The 19,601-nt window shown below is 34.9% G+C and overlaps 2 protein-coding genes across 5 annotated transcripts in view; both read right to left on the reverse strand.

Annotated features, from left to right (window-relative positions):
- Nucleotides 1-132: 132 nt before the first annotated feature.
- Nucleotides 133-19,601, reverse strand: part of LOC122635265 (sodium-dependent transporter bedraggled) — a 38,544-nt gene continuing 19,075 nt past the window's right edge. For 3 of the 4 annotated variants that reach the window (XM_043825274.1, XM_043825275.1, XM_043825272.1), the window contains 11 exons: nt 7,020-7,198; nt 6,368-6,584; nt 5,954-6,207; nt 5,638-5,861; nt 5,391-5,547; nt 5,026-5,306; nt 4,813-4,944; nt 2,502-2,729; nt 2,139-2,336; nt 1,935-1,982; nt 133-1,833 (listed from right to left, as the gene is read on the reverse strand). In XM_043825274.1, coding sequence (XP_043681209.1) covers nt 946-1,833; nt 1,935-1,982; nt 2,139-2,336; nt 2,502-2,729; nt 4,813-4,944; nt 5,026-5,306; nt 5,391-5,547; nt 5,638-5,861; nt 5,954-6,207; nt 6,368-6,584; nt 7,020-7,198 — 2,806 coding nt within the window. In that variant the 3' untranslated portion in view covers nt 133-945. The remainder of the gene's footprint in view (nt 1,834-1,934; nt 1,983-2,138; nt 2,337-2,501; nt 2,730-4,812; nt 4,945-5,025; nt 5,307-5,390; nt 5,548-5,637; nt 5,862-5,953; nt 6,208-6,367; nt 6,585-7,019; nt 7,199-19,601) is intronic. The other variant, XM_043825273.1, reaches the window with a different exon arrangement.
- Nucleotides 2,883-4,741, reverse strand: LOC122635273 (TNF receptor-associated factor 5). The gene has a single exon (XM_043825293.1). The coding sequence runs from the start codon at nt 4,379-4,381 to the stop codon at nt 2,945-2,947; it is 1,437 nt and encodes a 478-aa protein (XP_043681228.1). The 5' UTR covers nt 4,382-4,741; the 3' UTR covers nt 2,883-2,944.

Here is a 19,601-nt window from a genome sequence, read left to right on the forward strand (position 1 = left end):
AATCGCTTCTATTGTAATTAATGATTGGAGAGTTTTCAAAGGAAATATATAATACATATTAATGAATGGACGGACTATACACTCGTAGACTCATATATATATATATATATATATATATATATATATATATATCAGGCTTTAAAAGATATATTTAATAAGTAGTTGGTTGGCCCGCATCCTAAATTAAGTCATAAAATGCTATATATATTTACAGTAACGAATGTTTCAAAAGAATAAAAAAAAAGAAGAAGAAAGAACAGAAGAAAACGATTATTATATTACAAAAAGATATCGTTTGTACGAGCTCATCTGCAATGCCAATTAGTAAGAAAAAACAGCATGATCTCAACTAAACTGCAATCACGTGAAAAAATAATCCAAGTCCAACAGTATCTTTGCAGAAACGAATGCGATTGTTCTAAGGCCTAGAAAAACTTGATTTTTTTTTGCTCATAGAAATAAAGACTAGAATAATCTTTACGTCAAGGAGCTAGGCAGTAATCCGCTAAATTTCTTGAACACACGTTTATATTTCATGAACTAATTAAACATAAAAGCTATTAGATTTTACTTACTTATTTTTTTTTTTTTTTTAAACGATCGTCCAACATAACTGGAGACTAATTAAGAATGATTCGTACGTGTTTTCGTAAATCATTATCGACACGACGGGACACAAGAACGCGTTTCGAAAGAGAAAGAAATAAATACTACGAAGAGAATACGAATGAATTATAATCCGAAAGAGAAAGATGCAACGAACATGGATTAATTTACATAGAAAGCGGCCCAAGTTCTGAACCGGAGAAGAGTCCTTCAGAAAGAAAGTCGTCCAAAGGGAAAGATGATCGTGATGGGAATAACGAGGAGAAGGTATTGCGACGTAGTAAATAAAGCTCGAACGAATGAGGGAGAAGGGATACGTAGATAAAGAGGGGCCGAAGTCTATATCACAGAAACGGAATTTTCCATTTCGTCCGCAGTCTTCTTGTCTTCGCGATCATCGTCGACGTGTTCGTTGGGGACTAGAGAGACGTCCTTCGGAAGGACCAAGGAGTCTTGACCGATCGGCGCAGCGGCTTCGACTAGATTCTGAACGGACACCGCCGCGGTCGGTTCGTCGTGACAGAAGCTTCTACGTAGGGACTGTTGCGTTCGAGCTGTCCCCCTTCTGATACTACTTCGCAAAAGATTTGCCACGTCGGCTGCCGTGAGATTCGTGCTAGCAGAGGTTAGAGAATTGCTGTTGCTGACGTTACAGCCTCTACTACGAGTTCCTCTCTCCAAAGTGGAATGAGTACGTTCCACGGTGATTCTTCTATTACCGTCTAACGAATCGATCCTAGTCATCCTATCGATGGTATTTGGCCTGTGTCTTTCATCAATACCAACTACAGTCGCGGATCTTCCGTTGCGACCACTTCTAACGTTTGTTACTACTACGTCTGGCCTAGACTCGTTGTTCATGTGTATCGAAACGTCTCGTGCATGGCTATTCTGATTCATTTCGACCAGGACCGTAGCATAATCAGGAGGTGGTGGTTGCAACGCTGGCCTTTGCCTTGGAGCGCTACTTTCTCCAAGGACATTGGCGATACGTCTGACGCTTCTTCGAAAACTTTGTCGTAACATCTTCGCTATTCTCGCACCAGTTGCCGTCGTGTAACTAGGTGGTGGAGTATATTTCGGTGGTGGATCTTCAAAAGGTACATCCGTCGTAGTCGGTAAAATACCATTTCCATGAATACTGGTACTGGTGTCGTTACCAATTTGCGTATGAGCATCCGCCGGGTCGTCGGTTTCAAGAGCCGGACGATAGAGTAACTGGATTCTCTGCGAACGAAATTATAACGAATTTAATTTGAAATCGTAATTGTCCATTGAAAGAGTATTTTTCTATCGTTTATTATTATCTCATCTCTACGAAAACTTACGCCATTGCACTGATCGCAGTGACTTACGCTAACTTCCACTTGTTCGTTCTAAAGTTAGCAATAACAAAGAAATCATTTGTTCGCTTTAAAAGATTATATATATATATATATATATATACATAGATAGATAGATAGACAGATAGATAGATAGATAAGTAGATAGATGGATCAGATATAAACGGAGTTTAATAATATTACACTTACGTCGAATATATCGGGCGGACCATTATTGAGATATCGACAAGTTTGGATTATTGCCACAGCTGGGATCGTTAATATTGGAATCAATTGAATCGCCGCACCCAATTGCCTCGCCCACACGGCCCAATAATCTCGACTCGTACGACGATACGAATAGAGCTCTCGGAATCCGTTGTTTTTGAACACGGTAATACTGAGTACCTGTTGGATAATACAGAGATAATTAGTTTACGAAACCACTCGATTGTTCGGCTTATTTTAAATGGCATTTAATTATAAGTGCTTTTTTAATAACGACCGTGTTAAACGATTAACGGTATTTTACTGCCACTTAGAAATATTAAATATGCAAGCTCACTAACGAACCATTAAAGTCACAGGTAGAATAACGTTCCACGTGAAGGACAGAAGTGGGCCAGCCCAATGTCTGAGACATCGTCCCGTAGGTGGAAATAATTCTGCAACGACGGCTTCGCCACTGTGAGGTCGTCCTCTTACCGCAAACACAGCACCGACTTGTACCAAGTACAGAACCATTATCCACCATGCCCCACCGACCGTATAGTCCAGATAATATACAACGTAAATGCCCAACTATAATGGAAGAAAAATAGAGAGAAACACAAAAATAACAGTGTCAGTACGATTATGCAATGGAAATTATCTGCATAACCGATCGATACGACCGGACTACATTTTTTTTTCCCTATTCCCTCTATATACGTATGTATATGTATATATGTATATTTTTTTCCACTTTTTTTTTTTTTTCTTCATTTTCGTTAGATAACTGATAGCATTAGGATGATTTATGCAACTAAAGACGGCATCGAATCACTAGTTTTTACGTCCTTCACTTGTATCTCGAAAAACATAACGTCGTTCTTCGTATATCCTGAATATCTAGCCAAAGTTGTGTGAGGGATGAACATATACAAGCCAGACTCTTTATCAGGCTTCTCCTTCGTATCGTTTTTCTCACGTCTAACACTTTTCACGATCTTTCTAAGATCGTTCGCAGGATTTTCTTGATCTTTCAATATTACCGTAGCTCGGAGAATACACGGCCAATCTAACAGAGGATCCCATTTCCCGTTTTCGACTTTAAGGCATCCTATAACGTGACGATCTTTCCATTGACCTATACCGTTAAGAAACAATTCCATTCTAAGAGTATATCCATAATCTTTGTTCAAGAAAATCGGACTATAAATCGGACTATCGTCTTCCTTCGCTTCGTTCATCTTCTCTTTGTATCTATCAATTCGCCATAAAAGTCGACCGTTAGTCGAGAAGGGTCCAAGTTCTCGTAGGCAACACTTGCATTCTCTGTCGCTATCTTCCAAAGTATTTACCTTCGAACTACTATCTTTGATAAGTTCCTCAACGTACTTCAAATTCTCTTTCGCTTGAAACCTCAAAGCTTTTATATCCTTTCGTTGCTCGGCGGTCGTATGAAAAAGTTCACGAGTTTCCTTCCCGGTCGACTCAATTTTCTCGCAAAGTTCTTCATATTTCTTCACAAGGTCCTTCGAATCCTTACATCTCATCTCAAGCTCTAATTTTAGATCATGAATCCTCTTTAATTGTTCCTGCCAGATTCCACTCACAAGTATACTCTCTTTCGCAACGAACGTCTTCAAATCGCTCAGATCCTTGGCCCAATCGTCGAAAAGTTTCTCATGCTTCTTTTGTTCGTCATCCAAACCCGTCTGCAATAATTGCAATTGTTCCGATATCTTTTGAAAACTCATACAAGTACGTTGCTCCATGTTGTCACAACTCAATTCAAGAACGTTTAATCTCTGATCCAACGTGACATTGTTTCGACGAGTCTCCTCCATCGATTCTATCGTATTTAAACGCATCATATCCAAGACCTCGTGTTTACGATGCAGGACGGTAAAGTTTTTCGACATAGTCTCTGTCAAACGTTTACGTTCTTTCTCCGCTTCATTGATAGCGCCACGTAACAATGTCAATATCGATAAAACCTTTTCCTTCCAGAGAGAATCACGCGGATCTACTTTGATCTCGCTACTTCTCTTCGATATTCTCTTCGAGCATGATCTCTCGTGTATCTGCATATTTCTTCTCGGCACATACACTCCACATTTATGAGGACATTCCTCGAGCACAGCACCACAATGTTTAACGTGTTCGGGCAAATATCTTTCCTCCAAAAATTCATTACAAAAATAACATGGCACGCTTCGACGTACCACAGCATGCGCATTGTTATTCATCTTTAATTGTAATACCAACGTCGTCGTAATACTGCTCACGCTCGTGACACACCATCGAAGTGGAACACGCAAGCCAGGAACTGATAAAAACTATCTGAGCAAACGAAAGATCGTCCGATACGGCCTGATAAAGATGCCTCGTAAAGAGTTAACGATATCACCAACGATGCACGAGTTAAACATTACGATTCGAACTTGATATCGCTTACGCACGGTTATATAGTTCATTCCTCAAAATAGCTTCGGCTAAGTCATACGATTATGTGTAATTTGTGTCTCATCGCGATGAGTAAAGATTAACAAAATTTCGGCTTATCTTTGGAAACTATCTTAAATTCAACGCACCTGTGTGTATCTTTTTTTCTTTTTTTTTTTTTTTTTTTTTTTTTTTCTATAAAGATAAATAAATTAATCAATTGTATTGTATATACCTCCGTTGCCATTGGTAAACCCAATATGTAAGCACAGGCGCAGCTAAAAAACGTGATAGTAGTCTCCCATAATTTCATCATCTTCGTATTGATAGCCATTATACCAGTTATCACACAGTGCCATATCGCAAGCTATAACGTTAAGAATAAAAATGATAATAGAAAGACACGCCTGCAATGAACAATAACATGCGTCACGTGAACTTTAATCACCTGTTGAGCTATTCCAAATAAAATGAGAATGAAGTAGAACAATACAGCCCAGAATGGTGAGACTTGCTCAGTCCCTAGCAAGGCTAGAGTGGCAGGTACTAATTCAGTGGATAATCTCAATACTTGATATCCAGACTCGATCGAAACATCAGCACCTGGTCGAGTAACTCGTTGACCAACCAAGAAAGATGCATGAGACATAAATCTTTCTGGTGTGCTAGTGTACCACGATGGTGCTGGTTGATTAACGAGTCGCATGAACGTGTATCCCGATATTCTCTCTAAATGCAAAAATATGAAAATATTAGCTGCCGATATATCGTACATATAGATTAATTTTCTTATAGAATATGCCGAGTATTTACCGAACGAACTTGTTGTGTAAATATATCCATGATGTTTGAGAATTTGTACACAGGTGTTCGCTAAAAAGGCAGCGAGAAGCAAAACAACAAAAGTCAACACCACGACAAGACTGGTGTCTCTTTGTAAAAGATGTTTATGCTTGTTATGCGCTGCTATCTAAAATAAGGATATTTAAAGATAAAAAAAAAAAAAAAACGAAAGAACCATAAAAATTTTTATTTCGACGATCAATTGATTTTGATTTACCTGCATAGCAGCTGCTCCAAGCAAACCCCACGTAAGGAAAACCTCAGTAGAGGCAGCCACCCATGATTTACCGTTAATGAAAAATTCATTCCAAACAGTGGCAGGAAACAGCTGATGAATGGAACCAGGTGGTGTCAGCCCAAGTAATTTGGTACAAAGAATTAACGTACCAAACACAGGTACTAATGTAAAGACATATACCACCTTTCCATATGATCTCAAACCTAAAAAAAATATTCATCGAGAATTGGAACCAAAAAAAAAAAAAAAAGAAAAGAAAAGAAACAGGATTTACAAATGAATTTCTCTTACGTACCTTTACTTAACGATACAAATACGATCATCCAAACGACTGCCAAATTAAATGCCACTTGGAATTTCAACGTAACAACGCCAGGATCGGGTTCGTTCAAATGATGCCTTTGTAAAACAGCACCACTGAAATAATCCGGAACCGTCTCGTATAACTTATAGGTAGTACTACTATTGTGCGTAGGTCTACTGTCTTCTCGATACAAGAGAAACGGTTCTGCCCATCGATACCTATCTTGCTTCGTGATAAACGAATCCCTAGAGAGTAAAGATGATCTCGTTATTAAAAATAATCGATGAACTTTGATCTCACGTTCGCGTCGATGGACTATCATCAAGAAATTTCTTTCTGTTTTTTTTTTTATTTTTATTTTTTATTTTTTTTTTTTATTATTACCTAAAGAAACTGTCGATTTACCTGAAGTATACGAACATCCAAGATACACCCACTATACTGTAAATTCCAATAAACGCTTGTGCTGTTAGCAAGGCTATCCCAACTCCTTGAAATAGAGGAGAAATCTTCCACATGTCGACGGACCCAGTCGCTAATCTTTGACCGAGACATACTTGAAGCGTTAATAATGGTATTCCAAGTACTAGGGATAATATCAGGAACTGTACTATAAAGTTGGCTAGAAGCAAAAGGGAATTTACGATTACACACACGTGTACACATATACACGTATATATATGTATATATATACACACGCGTACGCACGCACATTTATTTTTATCGATAACGACAATGGTATTTATCGAAGAAAGGAAGACACCGAAATGATCGTTATCATCAACGAAAATCGATAATCATTTTTAAAGAGAGGTACTCTTAAAGGAATGAAATATAGCCTCTCTGCGGGAGGTACTTTGCTGATGTATGGTCAATTATAAAGAGAGAGAAAGAGAGAAAGAGAGAGAGGAAGACCTTTAATTATCCGCTAAGGTACTACTTCTCTCTTATTCGACGTGGAATTTATTTATGATATTCTCTATTAATTACCAATCACCACAATTCAAAAATGATTTCAATATTCCAAGTTCTGTATATTTCCTAATGGTTCGCTCACCTCCGAATTGAATACTAAGAATAGCGAATCTACTGATGTTGAATAGGCCAAGTGTACAACCAAGGCAAGCCAAGGCTGGACTAAGAGCGTGTGGCCACCTGCCCAAAGGATTTTCATCTTCGTCGTCATCTTCACCTCTGTCAGCATCTCTGTCAACGCCCCTCTGTCTTTCGCATGTCCTGTAATATGTTACGAAAGAAACGTTTAACATTTCTTATTTCTAGTTCTTTTTCTCCCTTTTCTCTTCTTCTTTCTTTTTTACAATTTCAATGTTACAAACTGCGATAAAATTTATTATCAAGAGGATGAATCGATTTCTAATAGAACTGGGTCGAAAGTAACATTATTGCATACGTTACTTAGAAGAAAATTTATGGCTGATCCTTATCATGGTAGTAGTACTTTATCCGCTCTCCTGTGTCGTGCCACATTCGAGAAAATCGATGAATGAAAGAGCATGAGAAAAGTAATGTATATATTGAGATATAAAAAGAAAAAAGAAATATATATATATATATATATAAATCTTATGGTTAATAATCTCTATCGTTTCGTCTTCAAAGAGACACACCTTGGATGATCGTGCTGTATAATAGCAATATATAAGATCGACGATCACAACGTCTTTACCGTTATGGAGGGAAGAGAAAGGTGAAATAGAAGATCGAGAGAGAGAGAGAGAGAGAGAGAGAGAGAGAGAGAGAGAGAGAGAGAGAGAGAGAGAGAGAGAAGTAATATAACTTCTCTTACTCTCTCGGTTCCACCTTAAAGCACAAACCGACCTTGTTTTGCATGAGAAACACGGAAATTCAGTCTTCGTGGTTTGCGTATTACACGAGCTTCGTCGCAATCACAACGTGACGTTTCCGACGATGATCATTGAATTATTCATTGTGCGAATGATAATATTTGGCGAATGTTGAAGAAGATAACAACGATTAAAAAAAAAGAAACAAATAAAAAATAATAAGAATGAAAAAAAAAAAAAACAACAGAAAAGAAAAGGAAACGACAGAATATTTCGCGACGAAAAATAGATCTGACAAAGGAATAAACATATCGAAAGAATAAAAACGTTTCAATGAACGAAACAGGCGAATAGATCAATGATCCAAACTTTTTATACGCTGATCACGTGACTCTTCATTAATTTTATCACGCATTCTCGTAAAATCTTATAACTACGAAATACACGATAAAACTTGATATGCACTCTGGGAATAGTTATTTTATACGATAAACATTAATGTTTCTTGTCTTTCTCCTTTTTTTTTTCTTTGTTGTTTTTTTTTTCTCATAGCGATGAAAATGTCGAAACGCCGTGACACTGAAAAGAGTTCTCTTCAAATGTCACGTAAGAGTCACTAGAAACGAAGTTATTGCTTTCGCTTGCGTGATGCAATTAATTCGTTTCTATATATCGTTGATTCATGATATTTTTGATTAGGCTGATACATGTATATATATATGTATATATATATATATATAGTTACAAAGAAAAATATACTTTATCGATTGTGTAACTTTTTAATTAGTTTTATGACGACATTAAAACAATATCTTCTTCGAGATCTCCATTTTCAAGTTCTCAAAATATCATAGGACAACCTAGAGAGTAAAGAGTTTATCGATTAATCGATAAACTAGCCACCTCTAATGACCATCGGCAACCCTCTACACCTAATCTAACTTTGCGATTACAAACACGCGAGTGTACCATGGTTTCTCTCTATCGTCATCGTTAAATCCTGATTATAGAAATACAAAAAAAAAAAAAAACACAAGAAAAAAAAGGAAAGAGAGAGAGAAAGAGAGAATGCTTCTCTAGAAACTATTAAATATATTTGTTCTCGGTAAATAACGATATTTGCCTAAAGCTAAAATAAATTTAGAATATTTAGATACATAGATAATATCTATCACGTTTTGATTTTACATTTAGTTAAGCCGGAGTCGTACGATATTCTGTTTGCAATATATTCCATGGTACAGTAAAACGGAAATGCTAATAACATAGTACGCTTTTACAATTACACACCGATGAAATATCGTTCTTTATGCATTATCATCGATAATTTTACACGATTACATCTATCGTGATTTATCTACTTCAAGTTTCAAAGCAATGCGAAATGAAAAAACAAAGGGTAAATAAAAAAAAGAAAAAGAAACAAGTAGAAACACGAATAATTTCGATAACACGTCGATTCGAAAAAATTCTGATTTGGATTTGCGAGTTCCTCGAAGAAATCTTCTCGAATGATAATTTAGAAATAATAATTAGTCAATATTAATACGTGAACTACGCAAGAATATAGCTTAGAACATTTGACATTTTCTTAGATTTCATAGGATGATGTAAAGAAGGAGCAAATAACGCTATGAGCCAGTCCCGTGACGTTAACTCAACATCGTGTTCCTTCGATCGATGATGTGTTCATTACGAAGAGATTTCATCCGGAAAAGAAGTCGCGGACTTATGCATTTGAACAATAAGAACCCTCTTCTGTCTGCCTATATTATTTCGAGCAGCTACATAACTATGTATTGATATAATTTCTCTCTTCGTTCTGTTCACGAAACGATTCGCCATTGTTCCCTTCTTCGCGTCAAAATTTATCTCTAAGGAAATCACGAAAAATTATTCTTCCACGCTTGAAAAACATTACTAAACTTACTTTTTTTTTTATGGTTTTAAAAGTTTTTTCTTTTCTTTTTACTTTTTGTTTTTCTTTTTTACAAATATCTCCTTGAAATAAATTCACTGTACAGTTAACTCATAAACATTGTTTTGTACATGTAACAAATATGAATCATGATTTACGATCATGTAAAAAAAAATGGAAAAGAAAAAAAAATTCATCGGTAAGATCGAACGCTCGTTCGTTCAAGGATCGATCCTTTCGAAGGACAACTTACAAAGTTTAGGTGATGTATAACTATATATATATATATATATATATATATATATATATATATATATATATCTTTGGATGCCTCTCTAAATTCTAAAGAAGTCAATCGAACGAAACGATCGTCTTACGTTCACGTTCTCCGCAACTACCAGATCCGGCAACCTTGATCCGTATTCGTAAATACTTTATATGGACTTCTTTCTTCCCAACACAACTTGCAAGACAGCTGATATTCTCGAATAAGACTATTCGTTCGTTAACTTAATAGTTAGTATTAAAACTATTAGAACTATTAGAGAGTTTATACATGTATGATATTCGATGTTTTCTCGATTTATATCGAGGAAAATTCTTCAGATTATTATCAAGAACGTTACAAGAATTTACGATTAAACAGGAATATCCTTAGATTTATCGTGTAAATGAATTATTCAATGTATCGTTTTTTGTATAAACGTTAACATTTATAAATCAAAAGGAAACGATTATTTTTCTTCGTCAACTTTTTCCTCAAAAGATAAAAGAAGATGTATCCGATTGATAGATAGAAACGATACTAAACCTGATTACGCATAAATATAATCAATTACGTGATGTTAACGTTAGGTTAAGGTCGAAACGAAGATCATCTATCTGTCTTATATTCGTTACTTCTCTAATAATTCTTTTTATCTTTATATTACTTCGTATACTTACTTATTTGCATATCAAAGCGCGTTTACATTCTTTCGCATTCGTCATCGCAAGAAAATTGCTAGTTCAAGTACGAAATTAAAGGAGACATTCTTTACATGTTTTTTAATATATATATATATATATATTTTTTTCTTCCTGTTCCTTTTCTTTTTTTTTTAATAATCAAAATTTTTTTTAATATCATCAAACTACCATTACTACTATTATGCATACTTTATAACATTTTTTAACGATCAAGTTTAAGATCGTGAACAAAAAATTTCCTTTCTTCTTACCCGTTAATAAATTATACCTGATTCGATGTCTACGTTGACTGCAATAAAAGTACTGCTGACAGATCACAGGATCGTGGTTCATTCTTAACACATGTCACGAAGTCTTTGATGTCAACGACCCTTCTCTACCGCAATCTCTATCGATTCTTTTCTTTCTCCTATCCTTTCTCATAGATACCTTCTCTCGAATCTTTTTTTTTTAAATTTTCATCCTACATAAAAATCGGATGGTATGGGATGATTCGAACACGAATTCGTTCGATATAATCCTTCCTTTTTTCTACAATGTTCCACGAGATCGATTTTAACGAGACACGAGATACGAGACACGAGATGACAACAATCGAATTTCGAAATCGCTCGTTTCCTTCGAGGTATACTTTCGAAAGAGAGTCACTTTTGCAGCTTCGTTTGTCTCCCAGTCTTCTATTGTCTTTTCGAATACGAAGCAACCAGCACATGTCGGTTCATTGTTACACCCACACCCATTGCCATTCGTTTGGTATCTTTATTTTGCGCACGCACTTTTTTCCCTTTTATTTTTTGTTTCTTTCTTTTTTCCCTTCTTTCTCTGTCTCTCCTTCTTTCTCTCTCTTTCTTTCTCTCTTTTTCTTTCTCTCAATCACTCTTTCTTTCTTTCTCGCTGTATGTAATTTTTCTCTTGGCAGATATCAACTCACGTTCTACTCTCTTGTGATGTTCGATACAAACTGAAGGACTCTTATTCTCCCGACATAAATGTAAACAAGAAAATCGTAAGAGTGACACGAATAATCAGAATAATCACGCACATGTGATATTTTTGACTCTGTACATACATACGTACATACGCGTTACTCACAACAGACGTTAATTACAGGCTTAACAAACGAATAAAGTAATGAAAAAAAGACGATCGATCATAATTCACGTTACTGCTTTAGAAAAAAAAAAAAAAAAGAAAAAGAGGGAGAGAGAGAAAAGGAGATAAATCGTTTTTTTCGATTAAAAAAAAGGAAAAAGAAAAAAACAGAAAATGAGAAAGATAAAAGTCCGATCGAATTATCTTTTACGAAATAGGCTTCCTTATCTGCCAAGCATTTTTCAAATCGCGTGAAACGCGTCGAGTTTCTTCCTTTAGTCGAATAAAACGTCGTGAGTAGAGAGCACGTGGCCGGTCGATGTCGCGATCGATTTTGCGGTCGACTCGAGACGACGAGCGAGACGACGATCGGTGTGGCAAGCGAACGAGTCGAACCAGACAGCCACCAATGAAGAAACTTCGCTATCGGAGATATCCTAGTATATATTCGTGTATCCGTCTGCTCAGTACTATGTATATATGTATGTATGTATGTATGTATGTTGCTCTAGGCTCGATCCTTGGAAATATTCCTTCCTCGCTTATTAGACCCGTCACGAGAAGCTACACCTCACACTTAATTCTTCTGCAATGCAGGACTCTAAAATTACCCCTTTTCCTTTAGAGGATCGTTATCACTGCTCCGATTCCTTTCACAATTTCAAATAAGAAAACTCTCTTCTTCGTGACTTGCAATACACTTCTTTCTTCTGTTCGGATCGAAGAAAAATGTTGTATTCATCGGTAAAATATGTCTATAGTTATGAGAATATACGCATCCCTTTCTATATCGAGTAAGAGTCTTTACTGTGTCAAGATCAGTAAGAACAGAACGAAGATATACGTAAATATACTTATTTTTCTTCTATGCAATTTTTTCTTTATCATTCGTATACACGCATGTAATTAAAAAACTAATTCTTGCGCAAGTTCGATTGAAAATCTTCGTTTAAAACGTCGTCCACTATTCACAATCTTTACGTCTTCTTCGCTTCATTTGTGTAACTCGTTCTCTTCTATTCGATCGTATAGACGATTTCGAAATCGATGTTCTTTTCTGTTTTTTATTGAAAAGTATCTATGTGCAATACTATATCTATCCGCACGGAACAACGAAGAAACCTTCGAGTTAGCTCGATGAAGGTCTTGGCAACATTAAAGTGAAGGGTTCTCGTACGATTAATGTCAAACTCAATCGAGACGTTTTTTTTTTTTTAACCGTGACAAGTTTTTTTTTGCTTTTATTTCTGTTTTCTTTTCTCCATTTCTTATTATTATTATTATTATTATTATTCTTTTTTTTTTGTTAAAGAATCTTCTGCAAGAAATGCTCCTAGTAAACAACCGTACGCGATTTTTAACTTCGTCAAAAACTGCTCCGGCCACGATGAGTTGTGTTCGAGCGAACCTTGAAGACTCCCGATCGTTCATGCCAGCCACGACTTGGTATACCGCGTATTTCTCTCTCTCCCTGTCCTTGTTTCTCTTTGTCTCTTTTCCCTCTCTCCCTCTTTCTCTATCTACCTCTACAATCTACATCACATAGCGTACCATCGTGTATGAACGTTGTGCATAACTGTACACCGCTACATCACGCGATTCAAGTACATTTCGATTCGAACACGTGCGTTATCACGTGTGTCTGTGCGTGATAATTCTGTAAAGAAAAAAAAAAAAAAAAAAAGAAAAGAAAAAAAGAAGATTGATAAACCGAATAATCGTCCAATTCAAAATTTGTAAAAACGTATTGTTTCATTTCTTTTTCTATTTCTCTTTCCTTTCATTTATTGTTTCATTTTCTTTCTCTGTTCTTCTGTATTTCTTTCTCGAATAAATCTCATTAATGATGACCAAGCAAAATTAATTATCTCCTTTATCTTATGTATATTAATAAATTCAACGAATTTATAATATAAGAAAAAAAGATTAAGAGAAAGAATAATTACTTTGGCTTGGATCAAAGATAAAAACGCATTTAGAAAATTGATAATAATTCTGTACGAAGAATTTCTCTCCAAAAGGGTTTTAGTTTTAAATCTGATAAATTTAACTCTGGCAAATGAGTTGAGTCATTCTGACTTTGCAATAGTTTGAATAGTTATTTCGCTGTTCTAGAAAATAATGCGTCGTTTAAGAAGAAGACAAGGTAACTCGGATTGCTCATGATACTGAAAGAGTCGATGCGAAGGTTGCATTTAATTGATCGTTTCTCACATTGACCATGTGTTACTATATCGATCACGAATGTATGTATATATTATTGTAGCAATAATTATAAAAATAGTACAAGATCAGCACAAATTCTAAAAATAATTGGATTTATCACTTATTTGGAATTACATCGATCTACGTAATAACATCCATGGAATTATTAAAAAATATATAGATATACCTATATCGAATGAATCACATAAAACTGAAAACGTGAATATCATGGTTATTTTTCCAAATAAAAATATACATTTCTGAGTAAAGGTAAATCAAGGTAAATTTAAAACCTTTGAAATTATTCCAACTATGATCGTTGAAAAAGAAAATATGTGTGTGTTTGTGTGTGTGTTTATGGTTCGGGATATCGTCATAACAATCAGCTGATATAGATGCCGAACAAAATAAAATTCGTAAATAATATTTTTGTAATATTTTTCCTTGGAGCTTGGTCTCGTATCGTATGGCGAAAAGATATAAAGAAAAAAAAAATCGAAGGCAAGCAAGAAACAGAAAAAAAAAGAAAAAAAGAGAACCACGTAATGTTTTATTCAAAGTCATGACTAAGAACGGAAATTTAAGGGATGTGAATTCGTGTCGGCGGTCACGTTTGCTAACTCACCGAGAAAGACGTATATATATACATACATGCATACATACATACATACATACACAAAGATATGTTATTAAATATCATATATATTTTTCAATTTAAGAAACATTTAGAAAAATCTCTCTCATCCTTTTTCTCGAGTACGTGCAAACGGCACGTATCATCGTATGATTTTCTCGTTTCTCTCGAAAGTATCCGTTTAGCTCGCGGGAAGGACACTTCTTGTGTTTTGCAACTATAAGAAATAATGATAGCTTAATACCTAACGTTCGATTAAAAAAAAATTCGAGAGAGCAAGAGAGAGAGAGAGAGAGAGAGAGAGAGAGAGAGAAATAAAAATAAAAATCTATGCTGAATCTTCGTGATTAATCTTCCATGTAATTGCGAAAATGATGTAATCAAGTGAAGTTGCAAATAAATATTTCATCTCTAGATATCTCCTTCGATTTTTTTATCTAATTCACAGATTGATTGCTCTCGAAGCAATTTATATATATATATATATATATATATATATATATATAAACGTCCTAAGTACTAGTATCAATCCTGTCTAATACTAAATAAAATAATATAGATACAATTATAAATTAATTAATCTAGAGAAAATCGAGAGAAAATAAATAAAACTAAGATTACATATACAGTCGAGCTTCGATCTGGTACGACCTTCTCCCTTCGACGACTTGGCTGCTACTAACGCGATGTACAAAACAAATTGAATTAATCCGAAGTACAGAAGGAAGAAACAAAACAAAACAAGACAAAACGGGGTCATATCCCCTCCGTTTAGATTTTCGTAAGACGTTTATCTCTACTATTTTTATTAGAGAATATACCTTTCCTTGAGTCATCGATAATCGTGAACTCCGAGTAAATTGCTATTTCTCTTTCGAGAGATATACCAATCGAAGTGCAGTACAAATATTTGATATTTTGGTATCGTGAAACTTTATTAAGAACAAGTATAAAGATACCGTTCGATCGAGCTATCGACTCTCGAATAGAGAAAAAGATAGAGAAAAAGATAGAGAAAAAGGGACAGAGTGAGAGTTTCTCTTTTTGAAACTCATCGAAGAGATTTAAATAAATATTATTCGAAGAAACTTAATGAAAGAAATGTTTTCGAATCTCTCTCCCTCTTTTTCTCTGTTTTTTTTTCTCTTTCTCTTTGTCTTCCGAATTTTCAAAGCAATGATTTTATTGTTTTCTCATTTAAACGAGATGATCGGTGCAGCAGTACTGCAGCTAACGTATCAGGATAGCAGACAGAAGCTGGAGGCGAACGAGGTTTGCCGCCTGATGCAACCAATGCACCGGTGCAAGTGCATCGCGAACTTTATTTATAGCCTCTCCACGCGCGACTCGCTCGATTCTCTTTGTGTCCGAAAGCCATACGCGCGGGTGAAAAAGTAAGAGAGAAGAGTAGGCACTAACTAACTATATCGATCGCCAAGCTAATTGTATTTTGTAGTTGATGGGAGGGAGCTACGAACGAGGGTAATGGTAGATATATTTTCAAATCGATTTTTGATCGAAGAAATTTCATTCCAAAATGTTTTCCGATGTAATACGTTCGATGTAATACGTTCCGCATTTTTTTTTTTTTTTTTTTTTTTTTTTTTTTTATTATTACGGAGAAACGATTTTTTGTATTTTGTAACGAGAAAGGAAAAAAAAAAATTGAAAGAGAAGCTACGACGTTTAAGAAATATGATCCAACTCTTCGATTATAGTAATAAAAAGATAATGAAAGAAAAATATGTTAATCGTAAGAGGAGAAAATAAATATAATTATAACAAACTAAGTACTTTCTCAAGGATGTGAAGTACCGTAGATATCGTCCTACGAAATCACTTGCTCTGTGATGACGAATAACGAACTGTCAACGGTAAGCCAGGGAATCCGTTATGCACTAACAGTTGCTAGACGCGAGTCTACCAAGTTATTATACGAAGGTCATAATTTAAATTTAAGAGTGAGCTTATCTCTCTTCTTTTTTTTTTTTTTTGTTATCCAATTTCATCGTTCTCAAAAACTTTCTAATGTTTAAAATGTTTCCTTCTATGTATATTACTTATTTACATTTAAATCCAACCAAAATCAAATCTCGATATCCATGTTTAAAGATGAATCATTGAACGATCCTTTCATAACACTATGATAAAATTTGCTTACTCGTGCATACGTCCTACGTAATTGATATACCGTATAATTTCATTTTACATATACAAGAGGGTATAGAAATCCGAGTGGCTGAAGGTGACACGATGATCAGTTAGTTATTGTTTCTGAATCGTCAGCACGTAGTATTGTAAACCAAGATAACAATGTTACGTTAATGAGAATGCGAAAGAAAGAAAGAGAGAGAGAGAGAGAGAGAGAGAGAGAGAGAGAGAGAAAATGAGAGAAACTATACGTAATTCATGTAACACGATAATTATGAGAATGAGCGAAACACGAGTCAACGTGAAATCGATTTCGAACGAATAATTACATAATTTATCGGGTCTCTTTTCTAAGATTAAATGGAAAATAAACGGAGGAATTTTCGAACATATTTACATACTTCGTTAAAAGAAAATCATCAATGTTATATAATCAAGTTGGACAATTCGGTTTAATGAACTTTTAACTTTCCAAATCGAACGAAGTCACGAACGTGTCATATCTATGGCGTGGTAAAAGTGATTATGGTAGACTACACATAATATGTAATAGTAGTTATACGTTAGCCAAGCGAGGAAGAAGTTAAGTTGCTTCTACTCGAGAAGACTAATTACAGAAAGGGGAAAAAGGTTCATTCGCATGATATACCTACTACCTGGTCTATTCCGATCGGTTTCAACGTGTTCTCGCATTGCTATCAACCACGAGAAATATCCGTCATGAGGTTGCAATGGAAATAATAAATCAACTTAGGTATCCGGTAAATGGAGCTGAAAACCGCGATAGACATACCTAGTCGATATTTGATATATATATATATATATATATATATATTGTATGTTCGATCATTGGATCGCAGTGGTAACATTAACACCTTCTATGAAATCGAAAGCTATCTGATCGAAATGTCGATCTTATTTGATAAAAAAAATTTCTAAATAAAAACTAAAAAAAGATACAAAATGACTATAACTGGAATTAGAAAGAACTGGTAAACATTGATAAAACGAAGCGAAAAGCATACTATATTTACCAGAGGTATTAATACGTCATGGTCTATAAACGACCAGTAAGGCGTGTTAAAAAAAAAAAAGAAGTATATCATCGTCGCGTCATAGATTAACGAACTATTAATGGAATTATATTGAAGATAAAGATATCCGGTGTCTTTGTAATTTTCTTTTAACACGCCTTTAACGCAATTAAAAAGAGAGAGAGAGAGAGAGAGAGAGAGAGAGAGAGAGAGAGAGAGAGAGAGAGAGAAAAGAAGAAACAAAAAGAAAATAAAGACGATAAGCTCTGTTATTATTTAACACCGTTACGGATGATAATTTATGGAGGTTGGGCTGTATCCGTACGGTTTCTGGATAAATTCATATTGGAAAGAAAAAGAAAGAGAGAGAGATATGGAAGAGGAGAAGAAAGAGTAGGAGGATGGATCATGTTACACAATAGGAGGACGCACGTTCTATCCGCGAAAGGATAATAATTATTCGCTCGAGCGAACCAGACAATCGGTACGATCTCGTACTTGCAAATAATAGACGTTAATTACGATCGATGCTACGACTCGTGACTTTGTTTTAACTTACAGCGCGAGTAACTACTCTTTTTTCTCTTTTTTTTTTTTTTTTCTCTATTTTTCTTTTTTTTTCCAAAACCATTTTTTCTACGTAAAAATGACGATTTTATCGAAGATATTTTTTCGTGCCATATTCGTAATAAATAATTTTATATTTGAAGCTTTGAAGCATAGCTTGCAAATATTCTGACTTTCGTACCATTTCGATTTTCGTAAGATAGTTACGTAGGTATCTAGAGTCATTGATCGACCTTGAGAATAATTCCAATGTGAAAATCACGTAGGTAAGAGAAGGTCAGACTTTGAATTAGCAAAATCGGTTTCCGGCTCGACGCGAAGAAAAAAATATGTTAAGAGGATATCAAAGTATTATATCTTTCTGGTCGGTTATATAATCTATATTAATTATCATTATCAATGAGAAAAAAAAATATCTACATTATATGTGTATCAAAAGATTTCGACTTCGATTAGAAACCGAAGCTTGTCTGGTCTTCCGTTCGTTCTAATTTCGCCACGGAAAAGTTTCTACTTTCCATCGGTATTCAAAATGTTTATTTATGAAGGACTATGCTAACGCGTCTGTTTCGTACTCGTTAGTCAAGAATTTTTTGTCTTCTCTGTACAATATGCGATCATAAGATAAGCCTTATAATAATTAAGATCTCATTAAATTCCCGTCGATACGCATAAAATCGCTTTACAAAGAGCCACGTAAATATTAAGCAATTAAAATTAAGTGAGGTGCGGCTCTCAAGGAATCTACGATCTCCTACAATGTCTTTCGTTCGTCGACTAACTTAAAAAGATAAAAAAAGAAAGCAAAAAAAAAAGGAAACCGATCGAGATTTAACGAGCTATTTGAACATACAAAGCTGATATAACTGGATAGGAAAATTTCAAATCGATCGTTTAAGCAAAACAGGAAGTGTGCTTTCTATTCGCGAACGGAATACATGATAAATAAATAAATAAATAAATAAATAAATAAATAAATTTGTGCTGAGAAAGATTATGATAAAGATCTTTATGAAAAAAAAAATAAATAAATAAATAAATAAATAAATACAAATGAATGAAAAGAAAGAAACAAGAAAACATATTAGAACACAATCGTCGTTTCCTACGAGATGCATGATTTCAATGTGAACATTCATTCGTATAACAATAAATGCTAAATTATGTAAAAAAGATGTGCCAAGTATTATATCATCGTTCTGGAAGGCGCGATGTCATTCATACGATTTTAACGGTACACTCCTGATTACATACTCGCGAGGCA

Source organism: Vespula pensylvanica, chromosome 17, assembly GCF_014466175.1.
Source record: "Vespula pensylvanica isolate Volc-1 chromosome 17, ASM1446617v1, whole genome shotgun sequence".
Classification (NCBI taxonomy): domain Eukaryota; kingdom Metazoa; phylum Arthropoda; class Insecta; order Hymenoptera; family Vespidae; genus Vespula; species Vespula pensylvanica.